Source organism: Hyperolius riggenbachi, chromosome 2 (assembly GCF_040937935.1).
Source record: "Hyperolius riggenbachi isolate aHypRig1 chromosome 2, aHypRig1.pri, whole genome shotgun sequence".
In the NCBI taxonomy this organism is placed as follows: domain Eukaryota; kingdom Metazoa; phylum Chordata; class Amphibia; order Anura; family Hyperoliidae; genus Hyperolius; species Hyperolius riggenbachi.
Window position 1 is genome coordinate 465,800,761 of NC_090647.1, and position 23,358 is coordinate 465,824,118.

At 43.6% G+C, this 23,358-nt stretch overlaps 1 protein-coding gene across 1 annotated transcript in view; it reads left to right on the forward strand.

Moving 5' to 3' along the window:
* Positions 1-696: 696 nt before the first annotated feature.
* HIP1 (huntingtin interacting protein 1) overlaps positions 697-23,358 on the forward strand; it is a 124,865-nt gene continuing 102,203 nt past the window's right edge. Inside the window, exons 1-5 of the mRNA XM_068266359.1 lie at positions 697-885; positions 3,528-3,584; positions 9,961-10,041; positions 11,395-11,471; positions 17,967-18,028. Coding sequence (XP_068122460.1) covers positions 697-885; positions 3,528-3,584; positions 9,961-10,041; positions 11,395-11,471; positions 17,967-18,028 — 466 coding nt within the window. The remainder of the gene's footprint in view (positions 886-3,527; positions 3,585-9,960; positions 10,042-11,394; positions 11,472-17,966; positions 18,029-23,358) is intronic.

Consider the following 23,358-nt stretch of genomic DNA (forward strand, 5'->3'; position numbering starts at 1 on the left):
CTTCAAGTAGTTATGTCAAATGAACAGTTAGTAGCAGTTGTTCCTGTGCCGTTGGTAGCAGTTATGGAGTCATCACTGTTCCAAATCTTGCACAATTATAGATGATTGCTATTACTCTGGATTGTCCGAATCCCAGAAAATGGGATACAATGAAGTACTGTATATATATTTCAACAGTTTTTCTATGTGTAATGGAACATCTTTTGATCGGTGTGTATCGTTCCTGTAGAAAGTCTGTGGTCATTATTCTAATCTCATAGTAAGGTTCCATATAAAGTAATGTTTAAATTTAGTATGGCTGGATTAAGTCACTCACCTGCATAAATTCAATTTAGTCACTTGGTTAGTTATCTAACTAGGCATTTAATTTGGCACTTGGAAATGAACCTGTGTAATTAAGGGCCATAGGCTCTGTCGTTATAGAACAGGCATTCCAACACAGTTTTAAACATGTCCCCATTTCAGGTTTTTGGACATGTTGATGGCGCAAATTCAAAATAGCCAAATATTTTTCAGAAAACAAATTTCAGTTTCAACACCTGCTATGTTGTATCTGTATTATTTTCAATTTAATGTATGGTTGACATGATTAGCAAATCACTGCATTTTTTAAATTTGCATTTTACACAGCACCCCGGATTTTTTTGTGGGGGGGGGGGGTGTTATAATATTGCTATATTTATGAATGTTATTTCTATGCTTGTCATTCTGTTGCTAAATTTTGTCCTTAATATAACTCCACCTTGCATTCTGGGAACGCACCATGAGAAGGGGGCCCAGACGTTCTGGGTGGCTGTGAACCGATTGCCTCTCTCCAGCAACGCAGTTCTTTGCTGGAAATTCTGCCACGTCTTTCACAAGTTGCTACGAGATGGACACCCCAATGTGAGTACAAGAGCACCAGAAAATCCACTCTGCAAGCTAACATTTTACTGTTGTACATCTACAGATACTCCTTTTGACACATTATTTCAATTTTCTGCTTACTGTGCGTTTTGGCTTTTACAAATTAAGCTTGAATTTGAATTATATAAATGCTGTAGATCAACCCTTATTGATATATAATATATAACATGTAAGTGCCTTCCTTCTACAACCTTGTGAAGACATGAAAGTGAGCTCTATAGTTGAGTGTGGTCCCACAAAGGTGACTTTCCAGCAAACTGCTGTGTATATGGCCAGCTGTGTACATGGCCACCAAAATGCCACGTGGCAACACCATCACATCAGTTCAGCTCCACAAGTTAACTGACTTGTGCCTGAATGCCCACTACTTCCAGGTGTAACTTTTTAGTTTAACTTTATTCACTGCTCTGTTTAATTTGCCCTTTAGAGACATGTTGCCAGAGTATTGTAAAGGTACAGCTTGCTCAGCACTACTACAGTTTGTCTTTTAAGTCTGAATGATGTCAGATTTGACAGTATAGCCAGATGTGCCCCAGTGTTAGGTAGCCTTGCTGCCCAGTATAAATAGCCGGATGTGCCCCAGTATTAGGTAGCCTCACTGCCCAGTATAAATAGCCAGATGTGCCCCAGTGTTAGGTAGCCTCACTGCCCAGTATAAATAGCCAGATGTGCCCCAGTGTTAGGTAGCCCCGCTGGCCAGTATAAATAGCCAGATGTGCCCCAGTATTAGGTAGCCCCACTGCCCAGTATAAATAGCCAGATGTGCCCCAGTAGTAGGTAGCCTCACTGTCCAGTATAAATAGCCAGATGTGCCCCAGTAGTAGGTAGCCTCACTGTCCAGTATAAATAGCCAGATGTGCCCCAGTATTAGGTAGCCTCACTGCCCAGTATAAATAGACAGATGTGCCCCAGTATTAGGTAGCCTCACTGTCCAGTATAAATAGCCAGATATGCCCCAGTAGTAGGTAGCCTCACTGTCCAGTATAAATAGCCAGATGTGCTCCAGTATTAGGTAGCCTCACTGCCCAGTATAAATAGCCAGATGTGCCCTAGTATTAGGTAGCCCCACTGTCCAGTATAAATAGCCAGATGTGCCCCAGTACTAGGTACCCTCACTACCCAGTATAAATAACCAGATGTGCCCCAGTATTAGGTAGCCTCACTGTCCAGTATAAATAGCCAGATGTGCCCCAGTATTAGGTAGCCCCGCTGGCCAGTATAAATAGCCGGATGTGCCCCAGTATTAGGTAGCCCCACTGCCCAGTATAAATAGCCAGATGTGCCCCAGTAGTAGGTAGCCTCACTGTCCAGTATAAATAGCCAGATGTGCCCCAGTATTAGGTAGCCCCACTGCCCAGTATAAATAGCCAGATGTGCCCCAGTAGTAGGTAGCCTCACTGTCCAGTATAAATAGCCAGATGTGCTCCAGTATTAGGTAGCCTCACTGCCCAGTATAAATAGCCAGATGTGCCCTAGTATTAGGTAGCCCCACTGTCCAGTATAAATAGCCAGATGTGCCCCAGTACTAGGTACCCTCACTACCCAGTATAAATAACCAGATGTGCCCCAGTATTAGGTAGCCTCACTGCCCAGTATAAATAGCCAGATGTGCCCCAGTATTAGGTAGCCCCGCTGGCCAGTATAAATAGCCGGATGTGCCCCAGTATTAGGTAGCCCCACTGCCCAGTATAAATAGCCAGATGTGCCCCAGTAGTAGGTAGCCTCACTGTCCAGTATAAATAGCCAGATGTGCCCTAGTATTAGGTAGCCCCACTGCCCAGTATAAATAGCCGGATGTGCCCCAGTATTAGGTAGCCCCACTGTCCAGTATAAATAGCCACATGTGCCCCAGTATTAGGTAGCCCCACTGTCCAGTATAAATAGCCACATGTGCCCCAGTATTAGGTAGCCCCACTGTCCAGTATAAATAGCCAGATGTGCCCCAGTATTAGGCAGCCTCACTGTCCAGTATAAATAGCCAGATGTTCCCCAGTATTAGGTAGCTCTCCGAACCCAGCATAGATAGCCAAATGTGCTCCCAGTATAGGTAGGCAGACATGCTCACAGTATTCGGCATCCCCCCCATATGCAGTGGTGTGCCAAACACTCCCGGCAGCGCCCCCTCTTTATATGCAGTGGTGTGCCGTAAAACACTCCCGGAAGCCCCCTCCCCTCCTTAAATGCAGTGGTGTGCCGTACAACACTCCCGGCAGCTCCCCTCCCCCATTTTCCCCCTTGCCTCGCGATGAGTGGAGCGTAGTTGCAGCAGTGACTCACCTGTCAGTGCCGCCGATATCTCTGGTCTTCAGTCCTGTCTGTCTACACTCGCAGTGCCTCTCTCACATAACTAGAGATGCCACTAAAGGGCACTATAAAGACGAGACAGACAGAGCTGAAGAGAGATTGATGGCCCTGACAGGTGAGTCAATGCTGCAAGCATGCTCCTCTCTGCATATGGCTGGATGGGGAGCACAAGTTGGTGTCTCCTGAGCCTTGGACTGGCCCTGGGGAGAACGTTTGTATGTCAGGATGCCACTTTGCAAACCCACACGACTATATGCAGTACTTGAGAAATGTCTACCCAATTCCATATGATAACTGGCGCTATTCTCCATTTTCAGGTGTTGAAGGACTCTCTCCGTTACAAGAATGAGCTAATAGATATGAGTCGAATGTGGGTAAGTAGAATTCTTCAATCTGTATTTTATTGTTTGACCAGTGGCGTAGCCAAGGAGCTTTGGGCCCCGGTGCAAGTTCAACATTAGAACCCTCAAGCAGTCTACACATAACAATTCATATGGCTATCAAAACCTGACAAGGACATCCACAGTATGAGAGGTGTAAGCAGAGGAAGGGAACACTTTGTTAATGATAACTACTATACAAAGCATATATAGAAGGGATAATTAGCAGCATAGCATCATTGAAGAGCCAATACTGCAGTTGAGGGATGGCCCCTATTACTACACCACTGCATTTGACACAAAATTATTTTTTTAGATCCCAGATGTAACGATTGGTCTCAGCACGCAGAGAGAATCTGATTATTGGTGATCTGCAGTATCACCAAGAATGCAGATATATACCTGATTATTGATGATCTGCAGAATCACCGATAATACAGACATATTACTAACCTCTGGACACCTATTGGTATGTAAGTGTTTGGTGTAACAGTAGTACTTTGAGTAATGCACCTGCTGGGCAGGTGATATAGGCAGTAAAGGAACACTGCTCTGAGAGCACAGGAACCTTCCAGCAGCCTGAGACTCTCCAAGGGGTGGAGTCAGGCTGGAGACAGGAAGGGCCAGAGAGTGGATGTCACTCTCTGATCTGGAGACTATCTCTTAAGGGGAGAGATAGCTCTCGAGGTCGGACACGCCTGGTCGGTAACACACGGACAGATAAAGTACAAAGACAGAAGGCTGATTCGGTATCCAAGGCAAGCAGGGTCTGGCAACGGAGTATCAGATATGCGAGATACCGAATCAGAGGACAGAGGAGTAGTCAAGAAAGCAATAAGTCATAACAGATATCAAACAATGCCTAGTCTGGGTGTGAGTTTCGTGGTCTCTCCACCCTTGAACTAATCTGATGTATAGCAAAATGATCGCACAAGCTCCCTAGTCTTGGGTGCAAGGTCCGTGGTCTCAGCACCCTGGAACTAGTCTGATGTATAACACAAATGATAATACAGTTCCCTAGTCTGGGTGCGAGGTTCGTGGTCTCAGCACCCTGGAACTAGTCTGGAGTATAACACAAATGATAATACAGTTCCCTAGTCTGAGTGCGAGGTCCGTGGTCTCAGCACCCTGGAACTAGTCTGGAGCATAACACAAATGATAATACAGTTCCCTAGTCTGGGTGTGAGGTCCTTGGTCTCTACACCCTGGAACTAGCTTAAGCATAAACAGAATAACAGTTCAAGTAATCTGGCTCAGTGTGAATTCCCAGGTCCACCTGGTTCAAACACACTGTAGGATCTGACTAAGGTCTGAATGCTTCCACGTAGTGTTCGCAACGGCAGACAACTTGCAACTGGCCAGCAGTAACTATATATGGAGTAGTGCTCTCCAGCACCACCCCTAATTGATCAACCAATAGTATCCTGCTCTGGAGTCAGCTGATCGGCGTGATCAGCTGACTCTCTCTGCCCAGTATAAGAATTCTGCCTCTCAGCGCGCGCGCGCGTATTCCTAAGCCTGTGTGCACTAACAGACCCAGCCACACCAGACACACGCTGCCGCGTGCAAACTGCCACGCTGGACGCGGAACCAGCCGCCTTACTGTTGTTGCATGCAGCGGCTTTTCCGCGTTCTGCCCTACTACCAGACACACGCTTCCGCATGCCAACCACCGCATTGGACGCGGAATCAGCCGCCTCCTCAGTAGCACACGTGGCGGCTTTTCCGCGTTCTCTCACACCAGAACTGAAAAGCTGAGCAGTTCTTGTGTTTGGAGTACTGTACTCCTGTGCGTGGCTTTATGGGGAGTGGCCAAGTCCATGTTTACATGCCTGACTAAGCCAATCAGGTGCAGTGGTTAATGAATGGTCAGTGGGTGGTATTACACCCGTTGCCTCTATTCCTATAGCAGGACGTTAACACTGCATTTGGACCTTTGAAAGCTTTTCTATACACTTTTTTTTGGTACTTACGTATTATCCCGTCTGCAAAGTTTGGCAGCTTTTTGTTTAAGTACTGTTTGATCCCCTAGCCAGATTTAACCGTTTTTGGAAAGCTGAAAGTCCCGGCTTTCCTTTGCACTTGGTCCCGAGTCAATGCGATGCTCCATTCCCAAGTTAGGGGGGCTTTGGGGGATGGGTGTCCCCTGCACTTTGCTGCAGAGAGCACAGTGGAATTGAGTCTCCTGCCCATGCCAGTAAGACAGAGAGGAGACGAGGGTGCATAACTGCACTGCTCCTTCATCTGTAATGAGAGACCCAGGGCACTTCACATAAGTTTTGAAGACACAGATTTATGCTGCGAAGGAAGAAGAAGACCTACCGGGTGGGCTGATTATCATCATGTCGGGTTCGTCCCGTACTTCTGTAATTGCACTTTCTGCTGCCAAGTTCGGGGGACACCCCTCCTTCAAAACCCCATAACTTGTGGGCTGAATGAGTGGCTGAATGGAGTAATGGTTAAGGGCTCTGCCTCTGACACAGGAGACCAGGGTTCGAATCTCGGCTCTGCCTGTTCAGTAAGCCAGCACCTAATCAGTAGGAGACCTTGGGCAAGTCTCCCTAACACTGCTACTGCCTATAGAGCGCGTCCTAGTGGCTGCAGCTCTGGCGCTTTGAGTCTGCAAGGAGAAAAGCGCTATATAAGTGTTCTGTGTTTGTTTGTTTGTTTGATAACTTGGGAACTGAGCATCATACCAAGCCGGGACTTTCAGCTTTCCAAAAATGGTCAGATCTTCCTGGGGGAGCAAACAGAAATTTAACAAAAAGTTTCCAAACTTTGCAGACGGGATAATACGTAAGTACCCTTTTTTCTCAAAACAGTGACTACAGAAAGGTTAGATAAGGCTGTATGGATTTCAGCATTATGTTGGAAATACACTATGCAATTTCCCGTCAGATAGATGGATCAGTAGATCATTTCCGAGAGATCCCATCTGATTTCGATCATATTTCTAATCAATTTTCTGCTTTAAGGCCCGTACACACGCCGGACTTGAGGCAACGACGGGTCCGTTGTCACTGGACTGTCGTTGGAACGCCCACCCAGCGGGAGGTGACGACGGACCCGTCGTTGCCTCCAGTCCGGCGTGTGTACGGGCCTTAATTCTATACAAATTGATAAAAAAAAACAACAATCGAAAATCAGATCGGACCTGTTGGAAATTATCTGTCAGCCCGGTCTATCTGGCGGAAAATTGCACGGTGTATTCCCAGGATTACCCTCAAGGGGCCCTACAGCATGTTTGACGCAGGTTCACTTTAAACTATCTAATTTTTTCCAAAGTAACCATCATGATCAGTAACATGAAATAGATTATTTAAAAAAAAGATAGCGAAACATATTACTTTAAAGGGGCACTACAGCGAAAAACTGTAAAATTTTAAATATGTGCAAACATATACAAATAAGAAGTACATTTTTTCCAGAGTAAAATGAGCCATAAATTACTTTTCTCCTATGTTGCTGTCACGTACAGTAGGCAGTAGAAATCTGACAGAAGTGACAGGTTTTGGACTAGTCCATCTCTTTATAGGGGATTCTCAGGGATATATTTATTTTTTTAAAAGCACTTAGTGAATGGCAGTTTCTCTGTGCAACTGCCCAAAAAAATGCGTAGGGAGCAGGGAAGCTGGCCAGCATTATTTTTTAAATCCTTTTTAGGGAATATCTTTATATTATAAAGAATAAAAGCCTTGCTGACAATCCCCTATGAAGAGATGGACTATTCCAAAACCTGTCACTTCTGTCAGATTTCTACTACCTACTGTAAGTGACTGCATTATAGGAGAAAAGTAATTTATGGCTCATTTTACTCTGGAAAAAATGTACTTCTCATTTGTATCTGTTTGCACATACTTTACATTTTACAGTTTTTCGCTGTAGTGCCCCTTGAAATGGATTTACTTGGTTTAGTTTATAAAACCAACATTAAACTACTGGTATACCTTGAAAGTATCAGAGTTCTCGTGACCTATTTTAGATAGGAAAGCATTTATTAAGACACACCTGCCACTTCTCTGTGGTAGTGCAGCCAAGCTTATATAATGCAGGTGTTCAAAAAGGCACCTTATCTGTCAAGGGGCTTGATTTACTAAGCGGTGCTAACCTACTTAGTACGTCTAAAGTCTTTAGGCGTGCTAACCAGGGTGCTAAGTAGGTTAGCACCAGTTTTCTCAATCAGATCACGCGCTAAGCGCGCTAAGTCCCATAGGCTTTAGTGGGCACTTCGCACAGAGCGCCCTGTGCAGTGCGTGCGCAAAACTTTGCGCGCGGTACTTTGCGCACGATCACTACTTCTCACATTTCAACTGAGTTTAGACGTGCTAAGGGCCAGTGCTAAAGTTAGCACCGTTTTGTAAATCGAGCCCCAGGTCTGTTTTTGTAAAACAATGCTGCTTCTACTGGCTTTCAGCCATAACAGGATTCAGCACACTGCTTAATATAAACACACTGGTTTGAACTCGGTGGTGGCGGACGATAAAGAACTCCTCCGCCAAGAATCTTGAAAAACACCAGCGGGTGCATGCCGGATCATTAGCGATCATCCATGAGCAATGACCACATTGTTCTCCCCAGCCCAGGGTGAACTTCTCTGCCATGTGTCACACATTGTTCCTTTGCCCCCCCCCCCCATAGAAACGGACATATTTCTAGCCTGGAGGCTAGTGATGCATCTGTACAGAGTTGCCACTGAACTGTCGCCCAAGGGATCGAGTACCCATTCCTGCTGAGTGACAGAATTGCTTCCATGTGTATGAGTCTTTAGTGTCACACTGCTTTATCCAGCCTTTAACCAGGTGCCACTTCCTCAGCCCTTGCTAGCCCTGCCCATATTAGCGGGAGAAGGGTGGGGGTGTTGGCTGGTATGAGCGCATGGTTTATACTACAGTTGTTGTCAGGGCCGGTTCTGGCTACAATGGGGCCCTGGGGCAAAAGTAACTTGGAGGACCCTGTGACACCCCCTCCTTCGAACCAAATCATCCCTAGGACCCTGGAGCTGGCTACCAGGCCCGATACAATCCTCTTCCCCGGCACACAGTATCAGTTGGTGTCCATTTTATGTTCCCTAAAAAGCATTTTTGGGGCTCCCATTATTTACTTCCTCTTTTTCCTATACAGAGTTAATGCACAGCATCCCCATTCTCATGGGTCACCATAGCTGGAGGGGAAGAAGGGCACCTTGGGGGTCCCCCACGGGCTCTAGGGCCCTGGGGCAATTGCCACTTTTGCCTCTATGGTAGCGCCGGCCCTGGTTGTTTATTAATAAGAGCTGACACAGTGATCCAAAACCATTTATCCTCTGTTATGGGGGCTGAATGCAGTAATCGATCAAGTACTCCCTGATTAGAAATCAGTCAGGGATAATGGTCATTTCTCCACCTGGCTCCTCTCAGTTTTGTTCAGACTTGAGAGAAATTGGAAATAACATTGGTTGAATTGCCACCACCACTACATGTAACTGCTAGGCTGCCATTAATCTGCTGCCACTCCTCTCACACCTCTTCCCTTCGTGTGAGATCAATAAAATAAATGCAATTTCCAGTCAGCTTGGCTTTTTTTGTTTGTTTTTGATCAAACATTGACTTAATTTAAAATATACATGAACTTTCTGAACTGTCATGGGCACTGATGAGATAAACATACCCTATCCCATAGAGCCATATCAATCCCTGCCATGCGCTGATGAGGACCAGAAAGTCTGAAACAGACTGCATGTTGGGTTAGTGTGGCTCGCGTGTAAACGAAAGTTTGCTTACAATCGTGTGCACATTTCACGTGTGTGATCGCACGCAAACCTCCGTTTAGCGTGCAGCATAATCCTTTATGCACGCAAACCTTCGTGCACGGCAGATCACGTGATAACTGCCTTGATAGCCGTTATCACGCTTTTGTGAATCAAGCCCCAAGTGTGAATCAAGCCTAAGTCAGTTGTAAGTTGCTATCTGGTGTGATGTTGTGCACTTCAGTGTTCAATTTCAAGTCTTGTACCGTGCAATGAGGTATAACCAGCATCTGTCCCCTCCCCCATAAGTACATATTTCCAGTGTTAATAACTTTGCTCAGGAGTGACACCCAAAGCAGCGGTCTCTGTGTTATTATGTGTTATTAGAGATTTATTTATGTTTTACCAGTTTTCCAGCAATCCCCCCCTCCTCCATTCACCATGCACCCCTGCCTTTCTCTCCCCTGTCCTTCATTGCAGTGAGTGCTAGTTTGCACAGCATGGACTCAGGACATGACATTCATTGCAACTGTTGAATAGGTGTATAGATGAGAGAAAATATTTACTTTACCAGTAAGTTCTACAGTTCTTTATAAATGAATGGAGATCCGTGCCCTAAACCCACTTCTGTCACCCTCTGTATAGGGACATCTTAGTGATGGTTATGGGCAGTTATGCAGCATCTATCTCAAGCTTCTGAACACCAAGATGGATTTCCACATAAAGGTGAGAGTACCAATGTATGATATTCCATAATTTTTTTATGCTTTTCTTATTATATTATACATTAGCTGAAGACCTGGAATGGCTCGGGTATGTATTTGGTTCTTTTTGGGTCTGCCAACTTTTTCTAACCTTGATACACAATCAGTCAATGACCAAGTTTGTGAGCATTGGGGTTCTTGGCATCAATAATGGGAGAATGGAAACAGCTTAAATTTTTCCCGTTTAAAAACAATTCTGATTGGCTGTTTGTGTCTCCACTACTTTTTTATATTTGAACCCCAGTCATCTAATGACTGGCTGTAACAGGGTTGAGGGCTTTGCAATTAACAGTGTAAGAATGGAAGCATTTTAAATATTCCCCTTTGAAAATCAATAGGCAAATTTTGAATGGCTGTTGTAGGCTCCACCCACTTTCTTGAATATTAATCCAAGTCAATCAATTACCAATTAACTATGCCATGTTTGAGAACTCTGCCATGTGAGAATAGATGCAGTTTAAATTTTCCCATGTAAATATTTGGTTGTTGTTGTTGGCTCCACTCACTTTTCGTAACCTTGACACACAGTCACTCAATGACCAAGTTTGTGAGCTTTTGGGTCCTTAGCATCAAGCATCAATGTGAGAATTTAAGCAGTTTCTCAATCAAACAAATCTGATTGGATGTTTGTGGCTCTACCCCCTTTTCTGAATTTGAACCCCAGTCACTCAATGACTGACTGAAGCAAGTTTGAGAACCCTGCGATTAACAGTCTAAGAATGTCTGCCGTTTACATTTTCTCATTTAAAATGTATGGCTGAAATTTGATTGACTGTTTTATGCTCCACCCACTTTCCATGAATTTTTAACTTCAGTCACCAAGTGACCAACTGTGCCACATTTGGGGACTATGGCTTTATTATCCTAAGAATGGCAGCCTTCTAAATTTTTCCAATGGGTGAAATCTAATTGGCTGCTTGTAGCTCCGCCCAGGTGTGCAGGGGGACGTGAGACGCCCAGAACATATCTTCCCAGGTAGTAAGGGATCTGTATACCAAGTTACAATTAAATCAGTCAAGGCGTTTTCAAATGATGGTTGCACATACATACATAAATACACACGCACATACAAACATACATACATACATACATACGTCTGATTTAATATAAATATATAGAGATTTCTTTACATCACCTCCTATCTCTTTTACCTCTTTCTTTCTCCTCTCTCTCTCTTTTTTCTTTGTCTTTGGCTTTTTTTGGCTTTCATTCTGTCACCTCAAACTCTTTTTTTATTGTACAGATCTAAATAAAATCATTATTATTGCTCCTTCCATGAACAATATTTAACCATTTCTTTGTTTTCTGCTCCCAGAACCCTCGTTTCCCAGGCAACCTGCAGATGACTGACAGACAGCTGGATGAGGCTGGAGAGAACGACGTCAATAATTTGTGAGATTCTTCCCTAACTTGAATTCATTTGCGTAATATATTAAACTTCTCTCTGCAAACTGTTACCCTAATGAGGCAGGAGCTAATGCCGCTTCAGAAATTGGAATTTCAGCCTTTTAATTTTTTTTAGTTAGCTTTTTTTTTTTATTGCATTGGCATTAACATATGACAATCTGTGTCGTGTTTCAATAGTGGTACAGTTTTGTATACAGGTACTTCTGGAAACATGCATGTGTCCTAACACTGTTGAAAGTTAAAGAGGTTCTTAGTGTTCCTAGCTTGGCAGTAAGGACCTTGTTAAGAGCAATAAGGAGACAACCAACAGCCCTATTATAGTGAAGTACAGTATATTAATATACCAGGGGTTATAGGGATTGTGAAATGAAACTATACTCACAATCCAGAGTTACCTCTAAGGTAACCACTGTAAAGGCAGGTGGGGAGAATAGACCCGACCCCACTTGGGTTCAGAAGTTGCTCTCTGTAATAATGAAAAAGATGACACCCCTCCACCAAGGGTGGTCAATTGGAAGTGGTGGACTTATGGTACCTGCTAAGTGATGACCCAACAATCAGTTCCAGAAAATACTTCATATATCACTTAAAGAACCTAAAAAATGTTCAGCGTTTCGCAGAACACAACCCGATTCCTCAGACAAAAAAATAGGAGAATCTGAACAAGTTCTTTCAGCGCTTGTGGCCTCCATCTGTGAAACAGGAGGTCCCGATGGGCTCCTGAGCAAATTGTTCTCTTACTCCCCTTGCGGCTGGGAGCCACTCAATCTAGACAATTGAAGCAGTGTACCTATAGATCTCTGTCTTATAAATAGGGCTCCAGCTCAACATCTTCAGACACTAAGGCTAGTTTCACACTGGGTAGTTAGTTGCATTGTTGTGTACCCTAAAAAACAGGATCATAACGAAAGGGAAAAGTTGTATTGTGTTTTACAAGTGAAGCATGAAAAGTATGATTCACAACAACTGTAAACTCCCACGATGTCTGGTGCTGCACAGCATGCCTCATGTTATGCCAATGGATTCCATTGCAACAGAGACGGAATCTGTCTCTCTGAGCCAATCTGTACTTTATTTAAGCACGGAAACATTGCAGATTACAGCAGAGCACAGAAGATGCCTGTGTCTGTGTACCATCATAATATAATTCTATTGTGTTTGCTAAGTGTTTATAATATTGTCCGACGCAATGGATCGCAACTTGTCAGTGTGAAGGTAGCCAACTAGTATTTAAAGTGAACCTGAGTTGGCATGATAGAAAAAATGTATACATATCTGAGGCTTCCTCCAGCCCCCTTCAGCCTGATCAGTCCCTCTACGCCATCTTACGCTTTCTGGATCCTCTGTAAGGGCTCTTGTAAGTTTGGCCAGTCGTGGCTTATTGCGCAGTGCGGCTGCGTGAGTGCCCCCATCGCGCTTCTGTGGCTGGGAGTGTTCTGTGCCTGCGCAGAACGCTTCCAGCCACAGGCGCAGGACAGAGGAGCGTATACAGCCGCACTGCGCATGCACCGACTGGCTGAACTTACGGGATCCCTTACAGAGGATCTAGAAGGCAAAGGACGGCGGCAAGGGAGTGTTCAGGCGAAGGGGGCTGGAGGAAACCCCAGGTATGTGTATATTTTTTCTATCATGCCTTCTTATGCACATTTTAATAGTGCAGTACCAAAGCATCTATGGCCAACGGAGGAGTTATCACACCCTGCAGCTATCAAAGTGGAACTCAGTTTTCAAAATCAACTTGTTTCACAGACAGGCAGTCCTTTATAAGTTTGTTAGAAGGACATAAAGTTTGTTCTGTGTTGTGGCAGAAGAACTAAAGGTAGTGGTAGCTGCAATCTAGGAGCCAATCCAAGTTCCAAGTCATTCATTAAGGAATTATCACAGCTACTTGTTGGCGCACAAGGTGTCAGCATCTCAGAGGAATGTATTGTTTTATTACATTCTGTAACATGGCCAGTTCTGTGTAAATAGTAAGTCACATTCTATTCCAAGGTTGTAATCTGGAAAAAGTGTAATTGATTTCATTTCAGCTGTAGAATAACAGCTGCTTTGCAATGCCAGGGTGAATTTATTAAAAATCAATGAGGTGGATAGAGTTTACAAAGCGTGCCTGGGTCATACCACACAATACAGATGGTTGCTGAAAGATTAGCTAGTTGGCATTCCTTTAGGTGCAGCCACATGTACACACATCTGCATTCAGACTATTATGTAATATAGTTCTGATTGGATTTGTTACAAAAAATAAATAATTAATACATCTATGTAGCTGTAATGACACAATTACGAGTTCAGTAACTCTTGCTATGAACTGATATGACCCAACTAAAATTTGCTGATTCTTACCAACAAACAGCAGACAATTTTGAATAAATCAAGGCCAGATTTACTTATCCAGGGATTTAAAGTGTACCTGAGGTGACATGTGACCTGATGAGATAAACATGTGTATGTACTGTGCAAAACAAGTTAATAACTGTGCATTGTTTCTTTTTTGTTTGCTTGCCTGACAATAGATAATCTTCAGGCATGCAAGTGACAGCTTCTCTCTTGACCTGATTGGGATTCTAGTGCAACCTTCACTGATAAAAAATAAAATGTTTCCTGCACAGAACAACTACTGAGGGCAGAGAATAGATAAAAAAGGTCAATAGTTCATGTAATTTTGCTCGTGACACTTTATAGGCTGCCATTGAGCAGAGACTATAAAACATTAAATCTACTTTGTAAATGTTTAACCACTTAAGTACTAGTGGTCTCTGCTCCCTTAAGGACCAGAGACCACTGGTGCAATAACGACGGAATACCAACGAATCGCAGCACATACCTGCCACACCCACCATCCACACCGCACGCTGGGACTCTCAAGACACCCACCCTGCCGTCTCTATGACGGCAGAGTCATATGAGCCGGTCAGGAGCCGCTTTCATTGGCACCTGACCGTGTCTATCAATGTAAGCCTATGGGAGTTGCTTACATTGAAAGACAGGGCCAGGAGCCAATGAAATCAGCTCCTGACCGGCTCACAGGGCTCTGCAGTCATAGAGACTGACAGGGCGAGTGAGCTGTGACGGGAGACAGCGGCGAGATCGGCGGAGGCGACGAAAACGGCGGATGCGTGCTGCAGCAGTATATTGAAATCTACGCCCTGGCAGCCAGTTCAGCATTAAAAAAGGGCGTATATTTCAATTAGCGTGGTCCGTAAGTAGTTAAACATAAAATAAAGCAATGAAATATCTAAATATCTAAGCCATTTTTAGGAGCAGAAAGACAGATCCAATTGTTTATCTCATCAGTTTATTTTCACCTAGTGTTCACTCTAATGGTGGCCATACATGGTACAATAAAAACGTTTGATTATCCCGTTTATTCGATCTAAATGATCGAATCGACTGAAAGTTGAAAATATTTTTTTTTTTCGATCAAGAAATTCGAACGATTATCCCGTTTTTTCGAGAAAAATCAGATCGGACATGCTGGAAAAATCTGTATATTCGATCTAACAGAATAATCGAACTAAATTATCTAATCGAAAAAAAATGAAAAATTGTACCATGTATGGCCACCTTTAGGTTCATACACATGCCAAACGGAACTCGGCCGATAATGGCCACCTCTGCTGATAATCCACCGTGTTTACGGCAGCCCCCAACACCGCTCACCCAGAGGCAAGCGGATTGCTACGGCCAAGAGCATTCCCCCACTTACCCAGCCTCATGTATCTGCCCTCCCGTGCCGCTCCATCTGCAATGCTGCCTGATGGATTCGGTACTGACATTGATCTTGCATGTGTACGGGGCAGGCTAGATCATCAGCAGATCTGATCTTCAGTAGCCAGGAAGCTCAATGACCTACATTAAAAAAATAGCTCTGATAGTTTCTCATCCTCTCTCCAGCTCAGGATGCTGCCCCTTTCTTGGCTGACAAATTCCATACAATATTCACAGTACTTTGTGTCAGCATTTTCCTATTACATTATTCCCTATGGAACTGGTGCTTGCTGTACCCAAAGAACAGTTACCATGCCCTAGTTTAACAGTAACAAGCACAAACTTGCAGCTGCAACTTCCCCAGCAATCACTGAAGGATATGCTGAGGGAGGAAACAGATTGGATGACACTGTGACCCTAACCTGTTATTATCCATCATTCTGCACTGAATGCTGTTATGTCTCTCCTTCCCGACAAGGACATCCTCATCCATCTCACATACTCTCGTCTGTGCTTCATGATTCAATGAGTCTCTATTGATGAAATTATCTCAGCCACTTTGGAAAATACTACGAAGGATTAAGATGCTAGATGTCAATTTTATCACTGAGTGTTTTATTTCTGTAGTCAAGATGTGTATATATACAGTATATATATATATATATATATATATATATATATATATATATATATATATAGTAACCAAGCAGCTCGGGGTGACCCAAACCACTAGGAATATATAGGGGGATAAAAGAGACCGAAAAGCCCTCCTACTAAAAAGCAATGCTTGGAGTGATTTGCCTGTTAAAACAGAAGGACATTTGCAATACTTCAGATATAAGTGAAAATTTGTGGTTACCCACAATGCACCGCTACTAAATATGCAAATTATCTCTTTTCGCCCCTGTAAGCTAAGCTTGCATCCAGAACCGCTGGTGTATAGCAAGCCTATAGTTTTAAATTTTACACAGCCACATCAAACCCATATGTAGACAGCCTGTTTTGGACTTTTGGTCTTTATCAGTACATGACTGGGATTAATATGGCTGTATGAGATAGAGCTTGGACCAGTGTGTATATATATATATATATACCCACACACACACACACACACACACACACACACACACACACACACACACACACACACACACACACACACACACACACACACACACACACACACACACACACACACACACACACACACACACACACACACACACACACACACACACACACACACACACACGTTATCTCCCACAATACAACAGGGTTCACAGACAGGAAACTGAGATTAAGTTAAATCCTTCCTTTCAAAGTATGACACCCAAGAGCTCACATTTCCAAACAAGTAAATTCAGCGGTGCAAGAATAGCTCAACAGTTGCCTCAGGAACTAATGTACAGTTGAAGGATTTAAATGTTTTTGCAGGCTGTCAATGAGCACCTGTAATGACAGAACATAAAAAAACTATTTAAGTTACCTTTTTATATGAATTACCGGTATTCTGGTTGCAGCATCAGAAATGCTACTTATAACTATATATTGCTGTATATTGGTAAGTAACCTTACCCTACCAGTGATGTTTAGCCTAGACTAGGATGTCACGCAGCCTTCTGCCCCAGAGCACTCAGGATGAGCAACTGACATTACTGCTCACTACACAGATGGGAAAAAAACATCCCACAGTGATTCACCTTGCCAGCCGTGCAGATGCCGACACCATTGATAGATTTAAGATTGTAAATCAGGGTGTTTATTTTTTTATCTGTAACATTCTTTATTAATAAAGATAGGTTGTTATTATAAAAAATAATGCGCAATTTATGTGTTCCCACAAAGGGGATAAATGGTCAAAATCGGTGTTGCGTGCACATTTTTGCCAGTAATTTTCGCTTTGAAAATGCTCTTCTTAGTTTCGAGAATATATTCATGAAAAAACATTATATTTTCGCAATATAGTCAATGGAGAATATATTTTCCTGATGCGAAAATTCACTAAAAGAACTCACGAAAAATAATTTCTTTTAACGTGAAAAATCTAAAAAATGCAAAAGAAGTTCAAAGGCAATTTCACTTAAAAGTTGAATTTTATGTTGTTTTCACAAAAATTAATGCAAAAAGAATATTGGCATTTTCGCTCATCACTAGTCAAGAATCACATAATGGGCTTGATTCACTAAGACAAATAGCATGCCTTATCAAAGTTAGCACACCTAATCAAAGTTAACACGCCTTATCAGAGCAGCATAGTGAGCTCTAGGAACCCGCAGGGGCTCAAGGCAGGACGAGTGGAGCTCTCGTCATTGCCAATTAGCAGGCATAAGTTCGCTGTGCTACTCTGATAAGGCGTGTTAAATTTGATAAGGTGTGCTCACTTTGATAAGGCATGCTATTTGTCTTAGTGAATCAAGCCCAAAGGCTCCTTCCGATCAATGGCTAAATGCGATTTAAACGCACTAATTAGCCGCTCATTTGCCGTGTTTAAGTAGCTTACAGTTGTAGTTACTGCCCAGTAAAAAACGCTGCGCGTTGCGTCCGGGGGCAGCTGCCGCCTTCTCAGATGTACATGCATCTTGTTTCACAAATTTGTGTTTACTTCGCTATGTGTGAGGAAGTAGAGTGTACCTTAAGTGGGTAGCATCTGGTGATGTATTTTAGCAATCTTAAGGGATTTTTTGGAATTCCAGTTAAGTGCCCATGTTTTCTGTGACGTGATATATGATCCTACATGCTCTCATCTTTTTATCGTTTCATCTTCTTCAGCTTCCAGCTCACGGTGGAGATATTTGATTACATGGAATGGGAGCTGAACCTCTTCCATGCAGGTTAGTTTGATTTTGTCTCTATGCAACTATGTTATATATCAACTTTCCGGGACACCATATGATAAAGTAGAAACTGCTTTCACAGTGGGACATTACAGGCGCACGTTAGAGCAGCCTGTAACGCAGCCCAACTCACAGTAATGAAAAATCAATGGGCTGTTCAGTGCCCACGTTGCGTTACATTGTAACGCTGCACGTTCTATGAAAGTGCAGCATGCTGTGAGTTATACGCGGTTTTAGCCGCGTTAGACTGTTTGCACATGCTCAGTAATGTTGTTTTATTGTTTTTTGTGTGCAGGAGAGGAGGAGGGGAGAGTCCGCTATTTTGCCTAGCCACATGGCTAATTAATATTCACTGCACTGCAATGACGGTTCTCTTCCTGCTAGCAATGATTCATATGAATCATTCTCTGCCTGCTAGCAATGATTCATATGAATCATTCTCTGCATGCTAGCAATGATTCATATGAATCATTCTCGGTTCTCAGCCTGCTAGCAATGATTCATATGAATCATTCTCGGTTCTCTGCCTGCTATTGCCCGTTCTCTGCCTGCTAGCAATGATTCATATGAATCATTGCCGGTTCTATCGAACGAAAACGGCGCACCAAGAGCCGCATAACGCGGCTCTATGTAGCGTCCACCTTTAGCACCACCATACATTGCGTTAGGGGAACGTTATGCGACCTTAACATCCCCTGCTACGCAACGTCCCATTGTGTAAGAGCCCTTATGCTAAATGTACCTTTGAAATCCCTAAAAAACATTATTTTACTTGTTCAAAATGTCCTCTTAGCTTGTTGATCAGAGCTGCAGAATCTGAGATCTGTCTTTCATGCAGGCTGACATCTTGGTTATAGGCGGGGCAGATCCAGGAAATTTTCATTGAGGGTGCTATGCAGGTGCTGGATCCAAATGGGTGTGTCCATGCACTGGAAAGTGGGCGTGGTAATGACGGGTTATGGGCAGGGCCAAATGAACTTGAACTTAGCAGTGTGGTTCACAGACAGTGGACATCAACAGGAAAATTTGAATGAAGCTTCCTCTCCTAATAAAAATCAATGCCCTACTTACTATACGTATAGCAGAGATTAGATTGTGAGCTCCTCTGAAGAAATCCGTGACATGACTATGTACTCTGCAGTGCTGCAGAAGAGGTCAGTGCTACATAAATATATAATAACAATACGGTAGGGGATTAGACTAGACTAGACTAGACCATCCTACCTGGCCTCTGCCAGCGATCAGCTAGGCAACTAGCTATATCAGGAATTCATCAATATTAGCCCACAAATATCCCTATACAATACATTTTCCAGCAGCCTGATCGATAAAATGATTACATTGCGTTATTGATTATATTCCCCCCAGTGCTTATCTATACAGTTGGTCAATGAAGTGATAATAATGTTGAATTGATTAAGATATTTAGCCTGGAATTGGACCAATCAAATGCAGTCTAAGAACGATAACGCTACCTTCCTTCTGTAGCTCTCATATTCCTTTCCCAGCTGCTGCAGATGCTTAGCTCCTAGCATTGTGTTGGAAGAATAGGTATGCATCAGGATGTGTTCTGCAATGCACAGTACATTTTTGAAACTGACTGCAACCCAGGGGCGTAACTAGAGGGGAACAGTCCCTGTGACTGCAGGGGGCCTAGAGCTGTGGGGGGGCCCCAACTACTACTTTACCCCCTCTGATAAAGGGGACCATCCTTCAGATCAGGTTTTTTGTGGCTACACTTGTTATGGGTGTGAAAATCATGATGGCTACACTAGTTTTCTGACTCTTGTGAGATGGGACCCCAGACTGCGAGAGTCACCAGGGGTTGGCAAGTGAAACAGGTGTAAACATTGGGGCGCCCCATCAAAGTTTTGCTGGGGGCCCCCATGATTTATAATTATGCCCTGCTGCAACCTCATATTACATTTATTTGCACCCTACTCAATACCTTCAGACTTGCAGTTTGAATAATTTTTTTTTTCACGGGCAGCAACCCTTGTTCCTCATATTCAAAATAGTTTGAATGAACTAGTGACTGGCAGCAGGCTTTCACCTTCCAATCTGGCAGTTTTTGCTAGGAACACTGTGAAATAGCTGTTTTTTTGTAGACACAAAATGTCAAGGAAAGAGGTCTAGGCCCCTTTTAAACCTGCCTTGCAAATGTGCGTTGCGTTACCCTGCGTTGCTGCAGGGTAACACAATGACAATGCAAGGCAATGGCGCCCAGCAAATTTACCTTCTTACGTTGCGTCGGAAGTGCCCGATCGGCTGCCGACCCGCCGCAAAGTCAGCAGTGCGTTACTGTCGGACTTCCGTGGCAGAATGCATGCAAGTCAGTGTGGTGCAGGTATTTTAAATTTGTTGGCGGTGCGACGCGCATGCACGGAGCGACATATATACGACGGGGAAACCCATAAATCCCAGTGACATACTTCCTGTCCAGCAGGAAGTACCATATATTCCGTGTATAAGTCAACTGGCCGTATAACACGACCCCAAACTTTTCCAGTTAAAATATAGATTTTGGGATATACTCACCCTATAATACTACCCCTCTTGACTGTTGGACATTTATATACTGTACTGTGTGTACTGGTGCTATACTGTGTAAACAGGTACCGATACTGGTGCTGTTACAACAACCCAGCCAATCACAGCAAGTGATATACCTTACCGGCGATTGGCTATATGTTGCATACAAAGCCTTCCCAGTGAGGTGCCCCCGTACTTCGTCATCGGGACCACTTTAAGTCACTTCTTTCCAGGAATCCTGGTGAGTGGATTTTCTTCTACCATACTTGTACAGCACCGCCCTTGCTGCTTTCATACGGTTGAGAAGATTTTCCTGGGTTACTAAAGTAGTCTTATATGCCAGAATACTGTATACAGTAGGTCACTGTGCGAGGGGGGCGGGGCTATGCATATGACCCTGTCGCCGCACTCTGCTGCAAAGTTCATATGAATGTTGTTTTCTGCAATGTGATGGGGGCAGAGCCATGCAATGGCCAGGTGTAAAATCGGACTTAAATAATGCTTGCCATTAATTCTAGCACTAAAGAGTACTGAATCACAGAGTTCCCTAAAATTATATCTATATCTGTGCTAGAGGCCTGCCAATTTATTAGGATAGAAACCACTTACCATCCTCAAACAAAATACAACAGTAGCAACAATGGCTGAACTTTGCCATGCAAACACATGGAAACTACAGAGAGCCCTTAACCTTTTAACGACCGCCTCACGCCAATTGGCGTAAGCGTGGTGGCAGCCCCAGGACCGCCTAACGCCAAGTCCTGAGGCAGGGATTTGCAGGAGATCGCAAGCGCCACTCTGTTATTTGTTATCGCCGCTAGGAGACTGTTAGACGGCAAATATTTACAGTGTACAGTGCTGCGATCTACGGCAGCGCTGTACTGGAGACAGCTATGTGACATGGCTGTCCCCTCTGGAGGCAGGGAAACAATCCGCTCTCATAGGGTGAAGCCTATGAAAGCCGATCGCGCTAATTGGCTGGCGGGGGAGGGTTTTTGAAAAAAATTAAAAATAATAAAATTGATTAATAAAAAAAAGGAAATAAGGACGCCTTTCGTGGAATTTTTTCTTGGCTCGGAACGTAGCTCATGGGTGAGAAACCTCTGAAATTTCTCTGAGCCCTTGGCCTCTTTTCTCAACCAGTCATGGAACTGCAAGCACTTCTTGTCTCACTCTTTTCTTTCTTCTCTCTTTTTCTTACCTCTCTTCTTCTTTAGTTCTTCTTTTTCTTTTTTCTAACTTCTTTGCCGCTCTTGCTACAGGATCAACTTTATATCATAATACCCCCAACCATTAATACAAGAAGCTACTTACGGTATCCCTCCCCTGTTTTTACTGGAAGTCAGGCTTCACTAGTGTTAATATCCTACTGTTTGGAATATGCCCTTGCCCAGCCAAAATTGGTTTAGCGAATGGGTAAGAGTACTAATCCTAGCTATCACACCAATATTTATTCTGCTCCCTATGGAAGTGCAATCGCCACAAATAGCACCACCTCTATATCCTATTTTCCAGTCACACTGTATTGTAAAGTTGGAATTTTGTTTCTCCTATGATTCCCGCAGGTGTTTTTCTAAAGAGTTTTCTCTATGAATCCTGTTTATAATTGCATTAATGTAAACCTGGGAGCGATCAATGCCCTCTAACAGAAATCTCTGTTGGTGGGCAGAAAAGGGGGGGGGGGAATAACTTGTGTGCTGAGTTGTACGGCCCTGCAGCGAGGCCTTAACACTGCAGTGGCCTAAGTAACAAAAAATAGCCTGGTCACTAGGGGGGTGTAAGCCTACGGTCCTGAACTGGTTAAAAGCAGGAGTTTGATTTTCCTTGATAGCCTGGTCACTAGGGGGGTGTAAAGCCTACGGTCCTGAACTGGTTAAAAGCAGGAGTCTGATTTTCCTTGAGTATTGAATATTGCTTTAATGCGGGACTCGCTAGCTAATGTACACTTATCAGAATAAAGGGTTGGAAAGGGATATGACCTTTATTTTTCCATTATAGCAACTTCAGAAAGAGTTTTGTGTTTAATAGCGTAGGAAGAGCCGCTATAAAGAGATGGAATTTGACTCTTCAGAAATAAAGCCCACGTCACAGAAATCGAGTGCACTTCACAGAAATAGCGCTCACGTCACAGATGTCCAGCTGTTTAAAAGTGCTGTTTTGTGTTCCTTATAAGGCCGCACAATTTCTTCTCCCTTGGTGATCTTGTGACATTTAAATGGCAGTTGCCTTTAGTACTTTTTTTCCCCAAGCATTATGTTTATTCTTTAGCCAAAAAGAGAGAGTGAAATTATTACTACTGAAGTGTGCATTTTTTTTGTAAATGGAAACATTCTGTCTGTTGTTAACTGCTAGTGCTCTCAGCACATTTATTAACAGTAAGCGTGCCTTTTGTTACCCCTTTTTAATGCAAGGGGCCACATAAGCAATCTATGGAGCCTTGCACACTTATTGCGGTCCGTTGCGATGCGCTGACAGCTTCCGATCTACTGCAGCATTTTACCGCAGGCACCAAGATGAATGCACGGAGCCTGCTGTGATGCAAGTCTACGGGCGACGCACGTAGTGTAAACGATGGAACGCGGTGCATCGTGGCATTCATGCACGTGCCCATGCCCAGCAGGGAGTATGTCACTGAATGGGGGGCAGCGCTATGCATATAACCCTGTTGGCGCACTCTGCTGAAGGGTCATATGATTGTCATTTTTTTGCATTGCGGTGTGATGCAGCAGGAGCAGCGCATCGCTACACAAAAAACAAATGTAAAAGGGGTCTTAGTGTACAGCGGTCACTATGAA